Source organism: Sciurus carolinensis, chromosome 16 (assembly GCF_902686445.1).
Source record: "Sciurus carolinensis chromosome 16, mSciCar1.2, whole genome shotgun sequence".
NCBI lineage: Eukaryota > Metazoa > Chordata > Mammalia > Rodentia > Sciuridae > Sciurus > Sciurus carolinensis.
Window position 1 is genome coordinate 13,362,097 of NC_062228.1, and position 14,783 is coordinate 13,376,879.

Genomic DNA, 14,783 nt, shown 5'->3' on the forward strand with positions numbered 1-14,783 from the left:
CTCACACTGAGCTCATTCCCACAACACATCACCTCTGACTTACCAACACTTCTCACTGATTTTATTACTTACTTTTATCCATAAACCTCTGTACAATTTCTCCATGGTGTCATTGACTATTCCACTGTGAGCCCCACTCATCTGTTCTTTCCCAACAAACCCCAAGGCACACTTACAGAAACACCAGCAAGTTTTTCTTCTCTCAGATCAGTACATAGGCCATAGCAAATTAGTTAAAAATGATGTCACTTTGTAGGGAAAGAGCTGTTCATTACAGTGGAAAAATCGAAACAACAACCAACCTCAGGCAGTTCTGCCTCACTCACTATATTCTTACTTCACTAGTAACACAGCATTCTAAGCTGGATAATATTGTTTCTGTTGTGTTTTTTTGGATTCTCTGATGGATAGCTAAATACATTTAGTGGAAGGAATATACCTTTCTTTACAATAAAATACCATTTCTTGTGACTTGAGTGAGAATTGAGCCTATTTCAGTTTTGGAGGCAGTATGTGGCTATGGAATCTGCAAGGTTTATATGAGCTGATTTCTTTCTCTAATACTTATATAATAGAAAAAAGATGATAAAAACAAAACAAAAAATAACAAATGGAATTTTTTCCAAAAGGAAAAAAGGTGGTAGTGCCTTGAAGATCACAAAGAAGAAGCCAAACCTAGAGAAGCCGTCAACCAACCCCACAAATCCCAGACTCCTGGGCCTGATGTGAGGACAGAGAAATACACTAGGCTCTCTGCATCTGCAGTGAGACTCAAATTCCCTTGCTAACAGTACTGCTTGTCTTCTATTATCCCTTATATAATTTCTAAATCCACCAGTGTCTGGGCAATGCCAGTTCCATTTCCTTTCTTCATGAGAAGAATTAACCAAATCATCTGCTAGTACTTGCATATGTCATATTGGAGACCCCAGTCAGTTGGTGGACTGGATCTGACCCTGGAAAGGCACAGTTTAAATCATACCATATTTTCTCACCAGCTTCCTACTTGGAATACTTGTAGGCTTAGTCTAAGGCAATGTCGTATCAAATACATTTTTGTAATTATCAATTATCTGAATAGGTCTATCAGAAAGATGAAAAAAAGAAAAAAAAAAAGAGAAAGGAAGAAAAAGGAAAGGTGTGTTGCCAAGAGGGATGGTGCAAGTTTTCCACAGTGGAGACCTATCAGACTTTGGTGGTTGCTGTTATTCTTACCTGTTACTTAGGAAACTGGTGGGTCCCATAGGTTTTCTAAAAATTTGGGGGCTCATTTTTCTATACATAAGTGATTAATTGCCAAATTGTTTTCTGTGGTTATTGCTGCTTAATGATTAGTTTGGGGAAAACTATAGTTCCTACAAGTTGCTGAACTCTCTCCCTCTTTGTTCTCTCCCAGCCTCAAATTGGAGATAAGTCAGAAATGTCACTCTGAATTGATACTAATAATGACCAATATCAAGTAGATGATATCAGGACAGTGTGGAAATCTTTCTAGGAAATAACACATCTCAAAATGTGTCTGTTCAGACAGGCCATGAACAGACAATCCCTGAGGCGCAACTGGTGATAACCTATCTTTCCCATCTCCTAACCATAGAGATCTACCTCGGGCTTTGGTATAGGAAGATCTGAACTTCAGCATTTTATGTGCCACATAATCTCATCAATAAGCAAACCTTATATAATGTTAAAACTGGAATCTCAAGCAAAATTCATCAATGCCACCCTTATGTTTTATTACAAATAAATAGATCTTAGGAGACAGGGATTTTTTTTCTTTTTATTTGACCTAACCTAGGGACTACTTTACTAATTATTCCTATGTCTCTATCACAACCATCACAAAACTATCTGTGTATGGCCTGTGCCAAGTACTGTAGTCCAAGAGTTAAAATAAATATAATGCCAAATCTGTCCTCTCTCTCTGAATAAACATATGCTCATACATCTTAGAACCCTTTTAGGACACTGAGGATCCACTTGAGGATCTCTTCTTTATATCTTCCTCCCAACCCCCATGCATAATCCCCAGAGCACACACACTCTGATAATTCTTCTCCCATTGCCCTGAGTCATTACCAGAAGGTGCAGAACTCACTGCTACTGGAGTCCTGATCTCTTAGTTGTTGGATAGCTTGTCGCTGACTGCCAAGGTCTCCAGGAAAATCAGTTTTCATCATCGCCTGGCGGGCTTGCTCTTCTAGCCCAGCAAATACTTGATCCCCTGGTGGTCACAAGGAAAAATAGTCAGGCCACCAGCTGGGCAGCACATCCCCAGGCAAGCTGGTTGGAAGGTCAGACCATTCAAAGATAGGAGACAGGCAGGTACCCTGTGGTGGGGTCATTCATCTCCAAGTCAGCTTGCTGCCTGCAACAGCTTCTGGGCACAGCTGTTCTTCCTGGGCAGTAAGCCAGATGCTCTAGAAAGCATCGCTTGCTTTTCTTAAATTCTCCTATTCTTAACTCTTCGAAAGGTGATCAATTGCTATTTTATAAATTTAACTGAAGAATCTCAACTCTATTTACAACCTTCTATCAGACTGGGGAGATAGAAGCAAAAGAGGCAAAATGATGGAATGAAAACAGGCAGTAAATCTGGGTAAAATCTCTAGAACTTAAATTACTTGCATTATAGTCCTGACTCAGTGTCTACCTTGGACTACAATCAAGTGTTTCAAATAATCCTTCTCAATAAATTTCTCTAATCGCATCTTTAAGCCACTGTCCTTCTAACACATATTCTGTAAGTTCTTTCTTAACTTTCTTTCTAATACTTATCAGACTTGCCATGAAGAAATCAACGGACTGAATAATGGACAAGAAGGAGAATAACATATGAACTAATTTCTGCTGAAGAAAAACTTCCTGAAACACATCAACTAATTTATGACAAATAATATTTATCTACTCTTCTTGGGCCAATGTGGCTGGCTTTTTTAATTTTTTTTTTGAAGTATGCAGTACCCTAATCCATGAATCTATTATTGATTTTGAATTTCCTTCTGATGTACTCTGCCTGGGATCCATGTAGTTACTTAAGAGTTAATTAACATTTCAGTGTTCTTTGATTTCCAGGAGACCAGGCATAAGAAGAAAAGAGCATTGGGTTTCCCTAGGTTTCTGTTTTCTCAGATGAAAATTACTATCTACTCCTCGGCCAGCAAGAGGGAATAATAGAAAGCTCTAATGAAACATGTGACAATAGACCAGGCTCTTTCTTACTGAAGAGGGAAAGAAAAATAAATAGGGTTGGCTCTGAGACGATACAATGATGTGGGAGGGCAAACTCGTAAGTTGATGTGTGCTACTAGTTCTTGGGTGGTGAAAAAATTGATGTGGAGGGGGCTTCATGTGATGTACTTTATCATTCATTCAGCAAATATTCTTGAGTAAGAATAAGGACTGAACATCAATTATAGTGACTATTTGACATTTGTTAGTTCTAAGCTCTATGTTACAGGCTGTGTGGTAGGCATTTATGTGTGTGTGTGTGTGTGTGTATTTATTTTTGGTACTAGGGATTAAAGCCAGGGGTGCTTTATCGCTGAGCCACATCCCATCCATAACTACTACCTATATATTACTAAGGAGAAAACTAAGGTCTATGGTGGAATCAAGTACTCAAACCCAAATCTGTGCCTAGCATAGTGCAAGGCCCTAGGTTCAATATTCTCCTCAGCATGAAGCAAAGGGTAGGGAGTAAGACAGCGATAGTCAGGAAAAAGCCTTCTCTGTTCCACTCTAATGTCCTTTTTTTTTTTTGTGGAGTGAACCCAGGGCCTTGCTCATCTCATGTTAGGCACATGCTCCACGAAAGAGCTATGCCCTATCCCCTAATATTCATAAATATATATATATATCCACATATAATTTTTTTTTTTGGTACCGGGAATTGAACTCAGGGGCATGAAACCGCTGAGCAACAACCCCAGCCCTATTTTGTATTTTATTTAGAGAGAGCGTCCCACTTTTCCTGAGGCTGGCCTTGGACTTGCCATTCTCCTGCATCAGCTCCCCCAGCCCGTGGGATTACAGGCAAGCCCCACCGTGCCAGGCTAATGTCCATATTTTTTTTATCCCATTTTTTAATATTTTTTAAAATTATTTATTTATGTTTTAATTTTTTAGACTGCATTTTGATTCATTGTACACAAATGGGGTACATCATTTCATTTCTATGGTTGTACATGATGTAGATTCATACCATTCATGTATAATGTCCATATTTTTATTTTATTTTATTTTTGTGGTGCTGGGGATTGAACCCAGGGCCTTGTGCATGTGAGGCAAGCACTCTACCAACTGAGCTATATCCCCAGCCCCATGTCCATATTATTAAAATGCTGTCTAGTAGAGATAATAAGTTCAAGGTTAGAAGGTCCATCAAAGTAACTTTGCTTAAAACAAACACTTGTTTGTATGTGGCTCTGATCTTAGTGTTGATGTTATCTTCGTCTGAGAAACTGATACATACAACTCAAACATCAAAATAATGTTCTCAGGGCTAGCATATGAGAAAGGAAAAATGATGGTTCTGACACCATGTTGACTTACCATGCCTGGATTAGAGTAACCGACATTATGGCAATTATGACTCATCTGTGGGTGGGAATGGAGGTGGATAGTGTTAAAGTGTACTTGTAGCTGCACAGTGCTCAAATAAGGGAAAAATAAGTTGATTTAAGTTCAATTTCACCATATCCAAGGTGACACACTGGATATAAGTCACTGCTAGAGAAAGACAAAGTGAAGTTTGTGTTAACAGTATTTCTTCTTCCCTCTACAAAAGTAAAATATTTAATTTCTCCATGTTAGTTCTACTGAAACCATAAGACCTTGGCCAACTGGCAGTTACTGAATTCTGGCATGCTTTTGGATCTAGGGACCATGGCCAGATATGGTACTATGGAATAAGTTATGTATAAGCAAGTAATTATCAAGGGCAAACCATTCACATTAGTGACACTTCTGGCCTCTACAGAGAGACCAGAAGCGGTGGCACATGCCTGTAATCCCAGCAGCTTGGAGGCTGAGGCAGGAAGATTGCGAGTTCAAAGCCAGCCTTAGGAAAAAAAGTGAGGCGCTAAGCAACTGAGTGAGACCCTGTGTCTAAAGAAAATATAAAATAGGGCTGCGGATATGGCTCAGTGGTTCAGTGTCCCTGAGTTCAATCCCCAATACCCCCGCCCCCCAAAACAGAAACCTAGCCAGAAATCAGAAAGTTTATAACATGCTAAGACATGCTAAGAATGGCTGCACATGGTGGCCATTCCTGTTATTCCCAGCTACTCTGGAGGTTGAGCAGGGAGGATCACAAGTTCAAGGCCAGCTTGGGCTACTTTTATCTCAAAATAAAATTTAAAAGACCTGGGGAGGTGGTTTAGTGGTACAGCACTTGCCTAGCATGTGTAAGGCCCTGGGTTCAATTCCCAGTACTGAAGGGAAAAAAAAAAAAAAAAAAGCTAAGAGTGAACAGTACATTTTCTCCCTTTCATAGGAGAAAAATATCTAAAAGGATGTATACTTTTCAGAAAGAGTCATGAATTCAGTTTCTCTTTATCAACATGAACTCAAAATTTATTTCTGCCTACTGATGCTGTCTAAATATTTTCACCTTTACAGAGCAGAGAGGAGTCTGTTCAGTAAAATTTCCCCATCTAAGACTCCTGCTGGCAATCTCACCTAAGATAATTGAGATAAATCAATTCTGTCCTTCTTTGTTGGCAATTTGGAAAGAAAAACTACTCTTTTAAAATTCTATTACTGACTTGGGAAAAAAGTTAAGGTTAATGCTATTCCTCAAGACTATTCCTATTTTAAACACCACCATAAAGTAAACTATTTAAAAAAACTTTTCAAAACAGACAGCATTGGAAAAAATAAATGGATGATCTTCTGGTAGCTTTTACCTAAACACTGACTCTGATTGCCTAGTATTATTCTTGCTTAAGAAGATCGTGAGATTTGCTAAAACTATGTCACGTTAATTCAAGTACAATGTGACCCATAGAGATACTAGTGATTAAAAAGTGTTAGAGTTGTCTGTTTTTATAATATAGAATTATTATTTCTTTCTTGAGACTATTAGAGTAAGTTAAAAAAAAATCCTCTAGTTCCACCTAGAGTTCCATGTAGAGCAACCATCTTATTAAATATGAGTATTTATTTGTCTGTTAATATTTGGGTTCTACAATAAAAAGCAAATAAAAATCTCCCTTTTCCTTTGGTATGAAATCAAAATACTGTTTGTTTTGGATTTGGCTAAGGTTCTTAAGACCAGATAAGAATGAAGCCATGCAAATCACTTTGGAGAACAGTCAAGAAGACTGAGATGAAAATCATTAGAAAGGGAAAGATTTTATAATTCTCTTTCTTGGGTCCTTGGTATAATTTTTAAAAATGGAATTTCAGGCTGACTGAAATTAAAAGCAGCTAAGACATATTCTCTAAGAGAGCAGATATCAGGTTCAGAAAAAAGGGGCTAATTCTAGGAGTCCATTTCTAACAGACAGTCTCTATAACCCAGGTGCTATCACATGTTGGGAACACAGCCATTACCACACAAGAATGCTTACAGAATGAAGAAAGACAAAACAAGCTATGCCTTTTAGAAGAGAAAAGACTTTAAAGGCTTTTATTCCTCCTTCTCTGTGAAAAGCTTTTAGTTGAAGTTAAAGGTTTCTAGTCTCTCGTTTATCTTATAATCTGAAAGCAAAAGTCTCTTAAAAAGAAAATTTCCTTTACTTAGTGGTTTGCTCGGATCAAACCCACTAAATGTGAGTGTTAAGGAACTATATTTTCAACCTCTCTAGAAACAGTGGACAGAAATTTGTTCTCAGGAGGTGAGATGGGGAAGGGAATAGGGGAGAAGATCTAAACTTTTAAGCCAGTAGCAGTTCCTCCATAACTAACAATTCTGGGCTTTTATTCCAAAAGCTCTGCCTTGAGTCTATTAATGAAGCAAGTAGGCTAAACACAAGTCTGTCTGGATGTTTATGGAAAAGGATCATGCCAGTAATTTAGATATAAAAACAGTCCTGAGGAAAACCAAGGGAGTGCCAAAGCAGCCTGCCCATTGGCTTCTAAAGCGGATCTGACAAACACTGCAGGGCTATGGCAGTGGGATTCTTAATATATCCTTTTAGGCATGTTTTAGCTTCATGCCACATAATCTTCTTCCCAGAAGGCAGATGTAATGAAGCTCAGCTATTACTCTGCTCAAGTGCTGATTGGTTTTGACATTTAAGCAAAGCTTCTGCAGACTTCCCTGTCTCCCAGACCTTGAGTCCATTCCATTTACTTTAAATAGACAAGCAGCATTAAGTTCAATAAAAATGATTGGTTTCATTTCATAAGGTGATAGGAGACTCAAGTCATCAGTAAACTAAAATTTCCTATTTCTGTTTGCCATTATTGTTATGGGCAATGAGATGGTGATCAGTTGAAAAGGTTAGGATCAGCTTTGGTCCCTTAATTCTTTGGAAACCAGCAAATCTCAGTTTCCTGTCTTCTTTGGTCAAGCTTAGTCAATCACCTGAAAAGCCTTCCCAGCTCCCTAAATGCATCACTGAGAACAGTCCCTTCCTGGGGGCTTGCTCTTTAGTTGAATGTTTGTGTTCACAGCCCACAGTAAAGGCTCTCTTAATGGTTACCCCTGAAGAGCCTGCAAAGTCCCACCCACTCCACAAACAGTACAATGTTCACTTGCTTGACTCTGGTAGCTGTGTTTCTGCACCTATGGATGTGTGATATTTTCCCATCCTCCCTGGCTTGTTGGACAATCTGTTTTTCAACTCCAATAAAAGCACCAGCTCATCTCAGTTTTAATTAACTGTAGTGGAAAGAGATGCAACTGATGGATATATACTATATGAATACAGGCATAGGTCACAAAAGCCTTTGATAGCTCCCCTGGTCTTTAATCCTGCAATCATCCCACCAGCTACTTTTCCTCAAATCTAAGAAGTCTTTCAGGTTTAGGCTGGGCATAGTGGCACATGTCTGTAATTCCAGCTACTCAGGAGGCTGAAGCAGGAGGATCACAAATTTGAGGTCAGCATGGGCAACTTCATGTTACCCTGTCTCAAAATAAAAAGGACTGGGGATATAGCTCATTGGTAGAGTATTGACTCAACATGTGCAAGACCCTGGGTTCAATCCCTAGGTACCTCCACAAAAAAAAAAAAAAAAAAAAAAAAAGTAAGCAACATCTTTGGATAGGTGAACACTCAACCTCTCAACTCTCACAACCGCCTTACTTGTAAATCCATCATCTCCACTAAGAGTAACCTTCCTGCCCTGTCTGTGGTCTATGTGTCTTTTATCAATACTCATCTTCAATCAGAGAGAAGATAATCCTCCTGAGCCTGTGTTAGATGACCTGTCCTACAGACACTTAATGATATCTCCCTTGGCCATACTCATAATCGGGTACACTGCACCTTACTATTTTAGCAGCAAATTCTGTACTGTTCCTAAACCACTCACCTTCATGTTAGCAGCCGTGCACATCTATCTATTCCAGAGTACACTTCTGAAAGCAGCTGATTCCATTTTATACAACTTTTCCAGGACTTAAATAGAAGAATGATCATATAGAGAGATTTGCTACCCTAATCTCATTAAGATGTCAAAGCCATCTTAATTCCTCTGTTCAAACTATTTTTTCTCCTATTCTTGAAACTACCCAAAAAGATGATGTACACAGTGCCTGACATATGTCTTTAATAAGTTTTAATTTTCTTTTTGTGTTTACTTTGTTTTGTCTTAAAATCTTTCATATGTCATATGAATTTTCTTCAGATGTTATTGTACTTTACTTAATCAGTCCTCCATAATAATAGAGAGCTCTCTGTTCTTTTAAGATCATTTGGATGAGAATGTTTATCCCCCTACATTATAGAAAAGTGGCTGATTAGGCTGGGGATATAGTTCAGTTGGTAGAGTGCTGGCCTGGCATGCATGAGGCCCTAGGTTCAATCCCCAGCACCACCAAAAAAAAAAAAAGACTCCTTCAAAAAGTGGCTGATTATCCAATATACACATAGATATTAATGTTAATAAGGCACTTTCTGAACACTCTTTTATGAGTGGTGCTAGAAATAGAGAGGATACATATGGCATACAGTCACTGCCCTCCAGAAGTTTACAATCTAAATGTTGAAATAAAATATATATATGAAACTGTTGAGAAACAATGCAAAGCAATAGTACATGTCTGGTCTTCCTGTTTCTAATCTCTCCCTTGTGTGATCCCTCCCACACACTACTTCATACTATCCAAACACGGCATTCTGAATGTCACTCCACACAGTCTCTGTTTAAAAACCCTTGGTAGCTTCCAACAGTCCACAGAATGAAGTCTGAACTTGGTCTGACATTCAGATCTCCACAATGTTAACATCTCCAATCTCAAGTCCTCTAACTTCTGGACAAAATCAGCTTCAGCTTTATGCAAAGTTTCCTCACCCTCTGATACACCATGTGCATTCCTTCTTGTATCTTTGCTCATATCATTCTCCCTATCTGATTTTCCCTTTCCCTTTCTCTCTCTCTTTCAAACCTATTTTCTCCCTCTAAGGCCCAGTTTAAGTTCATGGTCTAGGGCCTCCCTGCTATTTCAGTCAACAAAATTCTCTTAACATCTCTTCTCTTAACTTCTGTAGTACATATGGTATACAGTATCCCTATTTGGTACCTAACATACACTACTGTTTTATTTTTATATATTTCTTATGTGTGTATGTATCCGAGGCTATATTACAGTTTTATTTTGTTTTACAACCCTAACATTTATATCCTACAACTATTTGTTAATGTTAATATTAAGAATAAATCAAACACACATACCACAAGTCAGGTGTCTAACACCTACTTCTCTAACCAGACATATTTTAAATCCACATATCTAAAACCTTTAACCCTTTTTTAACTAATAAGTGTAAGGCACTCACCCTAAATTCAGGTTACTTTTTCATTCCCTCCCTCAACATCCTCAGGGTCTAGAAGACAAAGCCCAATACTCACAGTGAACTTTATTTGGATTTGTCTGTTTCCGACGGGACATGTTTCTCTGATCCAAGAGCTCTGGTCTTTCCCAGTTTCTTGACTGGATATGTTACCTCCTCCTTGCCAGGTGCTAACCTATAATAAAAAAGGGTATTGTTAACATATGTCATTTTTTTCTCAGAAAATATACAAAATTAAAAGATAAAAAGACTTTTAAAGTAGTTCCTAAGCATATAAAACTCACCGGTTATAATTAATAATTGAACTAATGAAAGAAAGAAAGAAGTGAGTGAATTTCTACTATAATGTCAAGGTCCAAGAAGTTTAAGAGGGGATTCCCTCAAATGACTTAGAGAATTTTACTCTGAATCCATCTACAGAATCCAGAACACTGTTAAGTGACCATGATCAAGGCCATAGGACAGAAAAGGATGCAAAATTCAGGCAACCAGGGTTAGAAGTATTGTGAGCTCAAAGGGATAAGTCCCATGGATGAGAAAGGAAGCAAAAAGAAGCCAGAGTGTGGCAGCTCACATGTCACATGCCCACTGGAAGTCAAGTCCTGCAATCTGCATGAATGGGAGCCTCTAGACATTTTTTAAAGAAATTATCTTGCCTAGAGGTAATGAAGGCATCATATCCCTGTGAGACAGGAAAGTCTCAAAACCTGAGGCATCTGTAAATGAAAACAACATGAGAAATAGAGCCTTTATTTAGTGATACAGAACAGTGCTGAGCACCACAGATGACAGGACACTAAAGCAAACTTCCAATGCTAAATCAAACTTCCAATGCTAAAGACTGGCTTTCACAGAAGAGCCAAATACCACCCACATTGCCAAGTACTAATGCAATCTCCCAATGTGGAACACCAACCTGGTCCTGCTCACATGTTCTGGAGAGGTGGGCAAAGTAAATAACTTTAAAGCCTCTTTTCAGTCCTCCCTCTGTGTAGTAGAGACCAGTGGGAAGAACAAAGAAAAGCCCCCTTTGTAAGAAGTGCTGCAGAGACATGCATCTGCCCTGCTTAAATAGAAAGGGGAGAGATACTTAAGCCTGGAAGGTCCTGGTTAACTAAAAGAATGACTGGCCCAGCATAAGCATCGTTAGAGAATCTGAAATGGATTAGTAGCAGAAGTTATGGCATTTTCTTTGAAAGATGGAATGAATAAATAGATATTTTAAAAATTATCTTTCCTACCAAAGGCAGGAATAAGGATCTGGTCACCTAAGTTTACTTTCAGTTCCTGCCTTCTCAGAGTGTACTCATACATAAGAATATAAAATTGTACTTTATTGCCTTTAGAGGAAGGATGAGAGGCTACTACTCGCTGTACTTAGTGCTCCAGTTAATGAAGACTTGCCTCCTGTTATGCCAACTAACTCCTCTACATAGAGAGAAAGGACCTCAAACCTGTAATCAGATCCTGCCTCCCCTTACCAAAAGAAAGAAACCGCAAATGGCAAAGACAGGCCTCCACAGGAAGTGGCAAAGGAAGCAGCTTTCAGGCAGTCTTCTATCATATCTGCATATCAAACACAGTTCTTTTTCAGACCTTTAATTAAAAAAAAAAGAAAGAAAAACTCCAAATGTATACAGTAAAAATGAATTTCAGTTATTTAGAGGGTAGTATGCTGATATCTAGTACTAATGGTATGTCTTCTCTAAGTTTTGTGTATATCATTTCTAATCAAGTAGTTATTAATGGAAGCAGTGAATGAATATCACTTCAGATCTTTTCCTTTTTGTCTATGGAGTCACAAAGTGGAGAGTTAAATGAAATGAAGGTTGTCTGTTAATTTTTCTAAAATACCTCCTCTATTGTATAAAGAAAAAAATGGAATCTTGACTAATCTACATTTTCTTCCCATCAAGATTAGAAATTGAAACTGTAAGATAAGGATAATAAAGTCTCTTCTGAAGGAATGCCAAATAATTTGAGTCTGGCTCTATTCAGATCATTTTGGCAAGACAACAGTTCAATACAAACACTACAAGGTGGAAGACAGAGATGAGCATCTGCATATTTAAATCATCAGTGTCCACTGCCTCTCACAGTCCTCCTAGTGGCTTAATGTGGAACTGACCAGATGGTACCCCATGGGACTTCATACCTGCGGGATGGAGGGAAAATAAGCAAATGCCCTCCCCTCTCACAAAACAAAACAAAGCTACAATAATAAAAACATCCACCAAAAAAGGTCTGTAGGGTCACAGACTCTTAAAAATAAATATGGAAATAAATAAACGGCACTGAAAGGACACTCCTGACCACACAGCAAGATCTCAGGTTAGACAGTGTTTAATAGGAGGTAAAAGCTAATAAAAACCCACGGACAGGTAACCCTAAAGGTCATTCATTGCGTTTTATGTCCAGTTCTGCCTTAGTTTCCAAGCCCAAATCTGAAACTAAACCAAAAACATAAATGGACAGATGCCTGAACATCTTTATCCATAAGGAAACTAGAATGGGAAGAAAGATAAACTGAGGTTCGGGTATGCAGGATTTCTATTTTAAAAGGAAGGCAGCTTTTTAGAGTGAAGCTGAGTCTTCGGGAGGGTGCAACACCTCCCCTTATCACAGTCTCAGCTCTCCCACAGGTGTTAGGTTGCAGTTTCCAGGGCACACCACAGACTTTAGCAAGGGAGGGGGTACGGATGCAATGCCAGCCTTAAAAAATGAGGATGCACTCCCACCTCCAGCTCTGGTGCAGTTCCCACGGAGCAAAGTAAACTCGCCTGAATCCAAGTGATGTGTATCTGCCAAAAAAAGGAGAGGACAAGAAAGCTGTTCACGCAGCTGCTTCTGTTCCCAGGTGCCCCTGGGGTCGGATATGGAGCATGTGTATGATCAGCTGAGATATTCCCTCTGGCTTTTTCAAGCACGAGCACAGGTAAATTTCCAGGAATAACAAACACGAGCCAGAGGTCTTCCGAAGCGGCTCACACAAACCCTCAGCCAACACAGTCTTCTCCCGGACTGACACCCCCGGGTCGGCACTCCCACGCCCATCCTCCCCTCCCCCAGCTCCACCCAAGCCTGTCAGCCGCCGGGGCCGCCCGGGTTGTACCCGGTCAGAACGCGACGAGGCCGGACACCCTCCCTTGCGGGGAGGGCGGTGGCGCGGACGACCCCGCGCCCGGGACTGCCGAGGGACAGAAAGAGGAACTGCCGGGCGGGGCCGCCGGGAGGGCGGCTGGACCGCGGGGAGGAGTGAGCCCTGGCTGCTCCCGCCCCCCAGGCCAAACGAGCCCCCGGCCCCCTCCCCAAACGCAGACAGACAAAAGGACCGACAGCCAGCGACCCACAGCAGGCCAGCAGCCCCTGCATCCTCGGCCGGGCCCGGAGGAAGGACGCGGGGGCCTCTTTACCCGGCGCGTCGGCGCTCGGCTGCGCTCCGGGTCCCTGGGCCCCGCCTCCGGACAGACGGACCGCCGGACAATGGGCCCCGGGCCGCGGCTCCAGCCAGCTGGGCCCGGGCTCTCCGGGACCTGGCCGCGGCGGGGGGAGGGCGGCTCCAGGCCGAGCCGGTGGCGGGGAGCCGAGGGGCGGCGCTGCAGACGGACAAAGCCAACGGCAGACAGACGGACGGAGGGGGAAAAAGATGGCGACGCGGGTGGCGGGAGCGCGCTGCTCGCGCACCCTCAGCGAGTGGGGCGCGTGCACGAGTCTCACCTCTCCCCCTCCCCCTTCTCCAGCCGGGTCCCCCTCCCCGCTCTCCAGGCGCGCGCCTGGCGCTCGGGCGGGGCTTGAGGGAGAGGGGTCCAGGGAGGCGGGACTTGAGGGAGCATCCAATCATGGACGTTGGAGAGGGGCCTCGCTGCATCCTGCAGCCCCCGAGCCCACCCAGCCTCGCACCCTCCTCGGTCTTTCCCAGGTGCTCTCGGCCCCTCGGCGTCCCCAAACCCTCCAGGGCATGTGAGCTCCACCCTATCTGCTCTGATCCTGGTTTCCTACCCCACCATCGAGTTCAGCCACAAAACCCACATCCCCCAACCACAGCTCCACCGCAGGCTACCCCTCCCCTTAGCCCAACCTTTACAACCCCCACCCCACCATCACGAACCTTCCTTTCACTGCCCCACACCTCCCCGTTCCTTCAACCCCCAAGGCATTCAGTGTGAGCCAGACCGAGGGGCCACAGCCTCTGTGGGCGGGGCTAAGCTCAGCTGTCAGAACCTCCAAAGGGAAAAATGTTTATGTTTCTTTTGGACATGTATTTCTCCAACATGATAGTGGACTAATAAAATAGCAGAAGTTGTAGACCCAGGGCAGGGTAATTTTGATCACTGGTGCCACTTAAGGGGCATTTGGGCGATTGAGAGCGGTCAAATCACTTCCTAATAAAACACCTCCTCCTGTCATCGTCCCCTTCTCCACTATTTCCCGGTTGCTTTCCCTTTCTTCCTCTCATTCTGACTTCTAGTAGAATGCCCTAGCCTGCCTCTGACATCGCCTGCTTAGAGAAGTAGGTAATGCTGTGGAAAGAAATGAGACCTGACTGAAGATTCAGCTTTGAGTCCCAGCTTTGCCACTGACCAGTTTGATGACTTTGGGCAAGTCACTTCCCTATTCTGAGTCTCTGCTTCCTAAGATGTAAAATGGATAATAATAGTGTAATTCCTGGCCACTATTCCCAGGGAGTTGTGTTGGTTAAGTAAAATGAATTTCTGAAAGTATTCTGCAAATATTTCTTGTTATTACTAGTCACACAAAGGCAGAACTAATGAGGATGCTGACGCTTGATAAAATGACATCTTGATATTTGCATAA

At 41.6% G+C, this 14,783-nt stretch overlaps 1 protein-coding gene across 7 annotated transcripts in view; it reads right to left on the bottom strand.

Moving 5' to 3' along the window:
* Znf821 (zinc finger protein 821) overlaps nt 1–13,658 on the bottom strand; it is an 18,759-nt gene extending 5,101 nt beyond the window's left edge. Inside the window, exons 1-5 of one of the 7 annotated variants that reach the window (XM_047528010.1) lie at nt 13,382–13,653; nt 12,707–12,769; nt 11,450–11,534; nt 10,027–10,143; nt 2,099–2,224 (exon numbers count right to left, since the gene is read on the bottom strand). In XM_047528010.1, the coding sequence (XP_047383966.1) occupies nt 2,099–2,224; nt 10,027–10,066 (166 nt within the window). In that variant the 5' untranslated portion in view covers nt 10,067–10,143; nt 11,450–11,534; nt 12,707–12,769; nt 13,382–13,653. Of the gene's footprint in view, nt 1–2,098; nt 2,225–10,026; nt 10,144–11,449; nt 11,565–12,706; nt 12,770–13,080; nt 13,100–13,381 lie in introns of those variants that run through there. The other 6 variants (XM_047528008.1, XM_047528009.1, XM_047528015.1 and 3 more) reach the window with 6 other exon arrangements.
* Nucleotides 13,659–14,783: the final 1,125 nt, after the last annotated feature.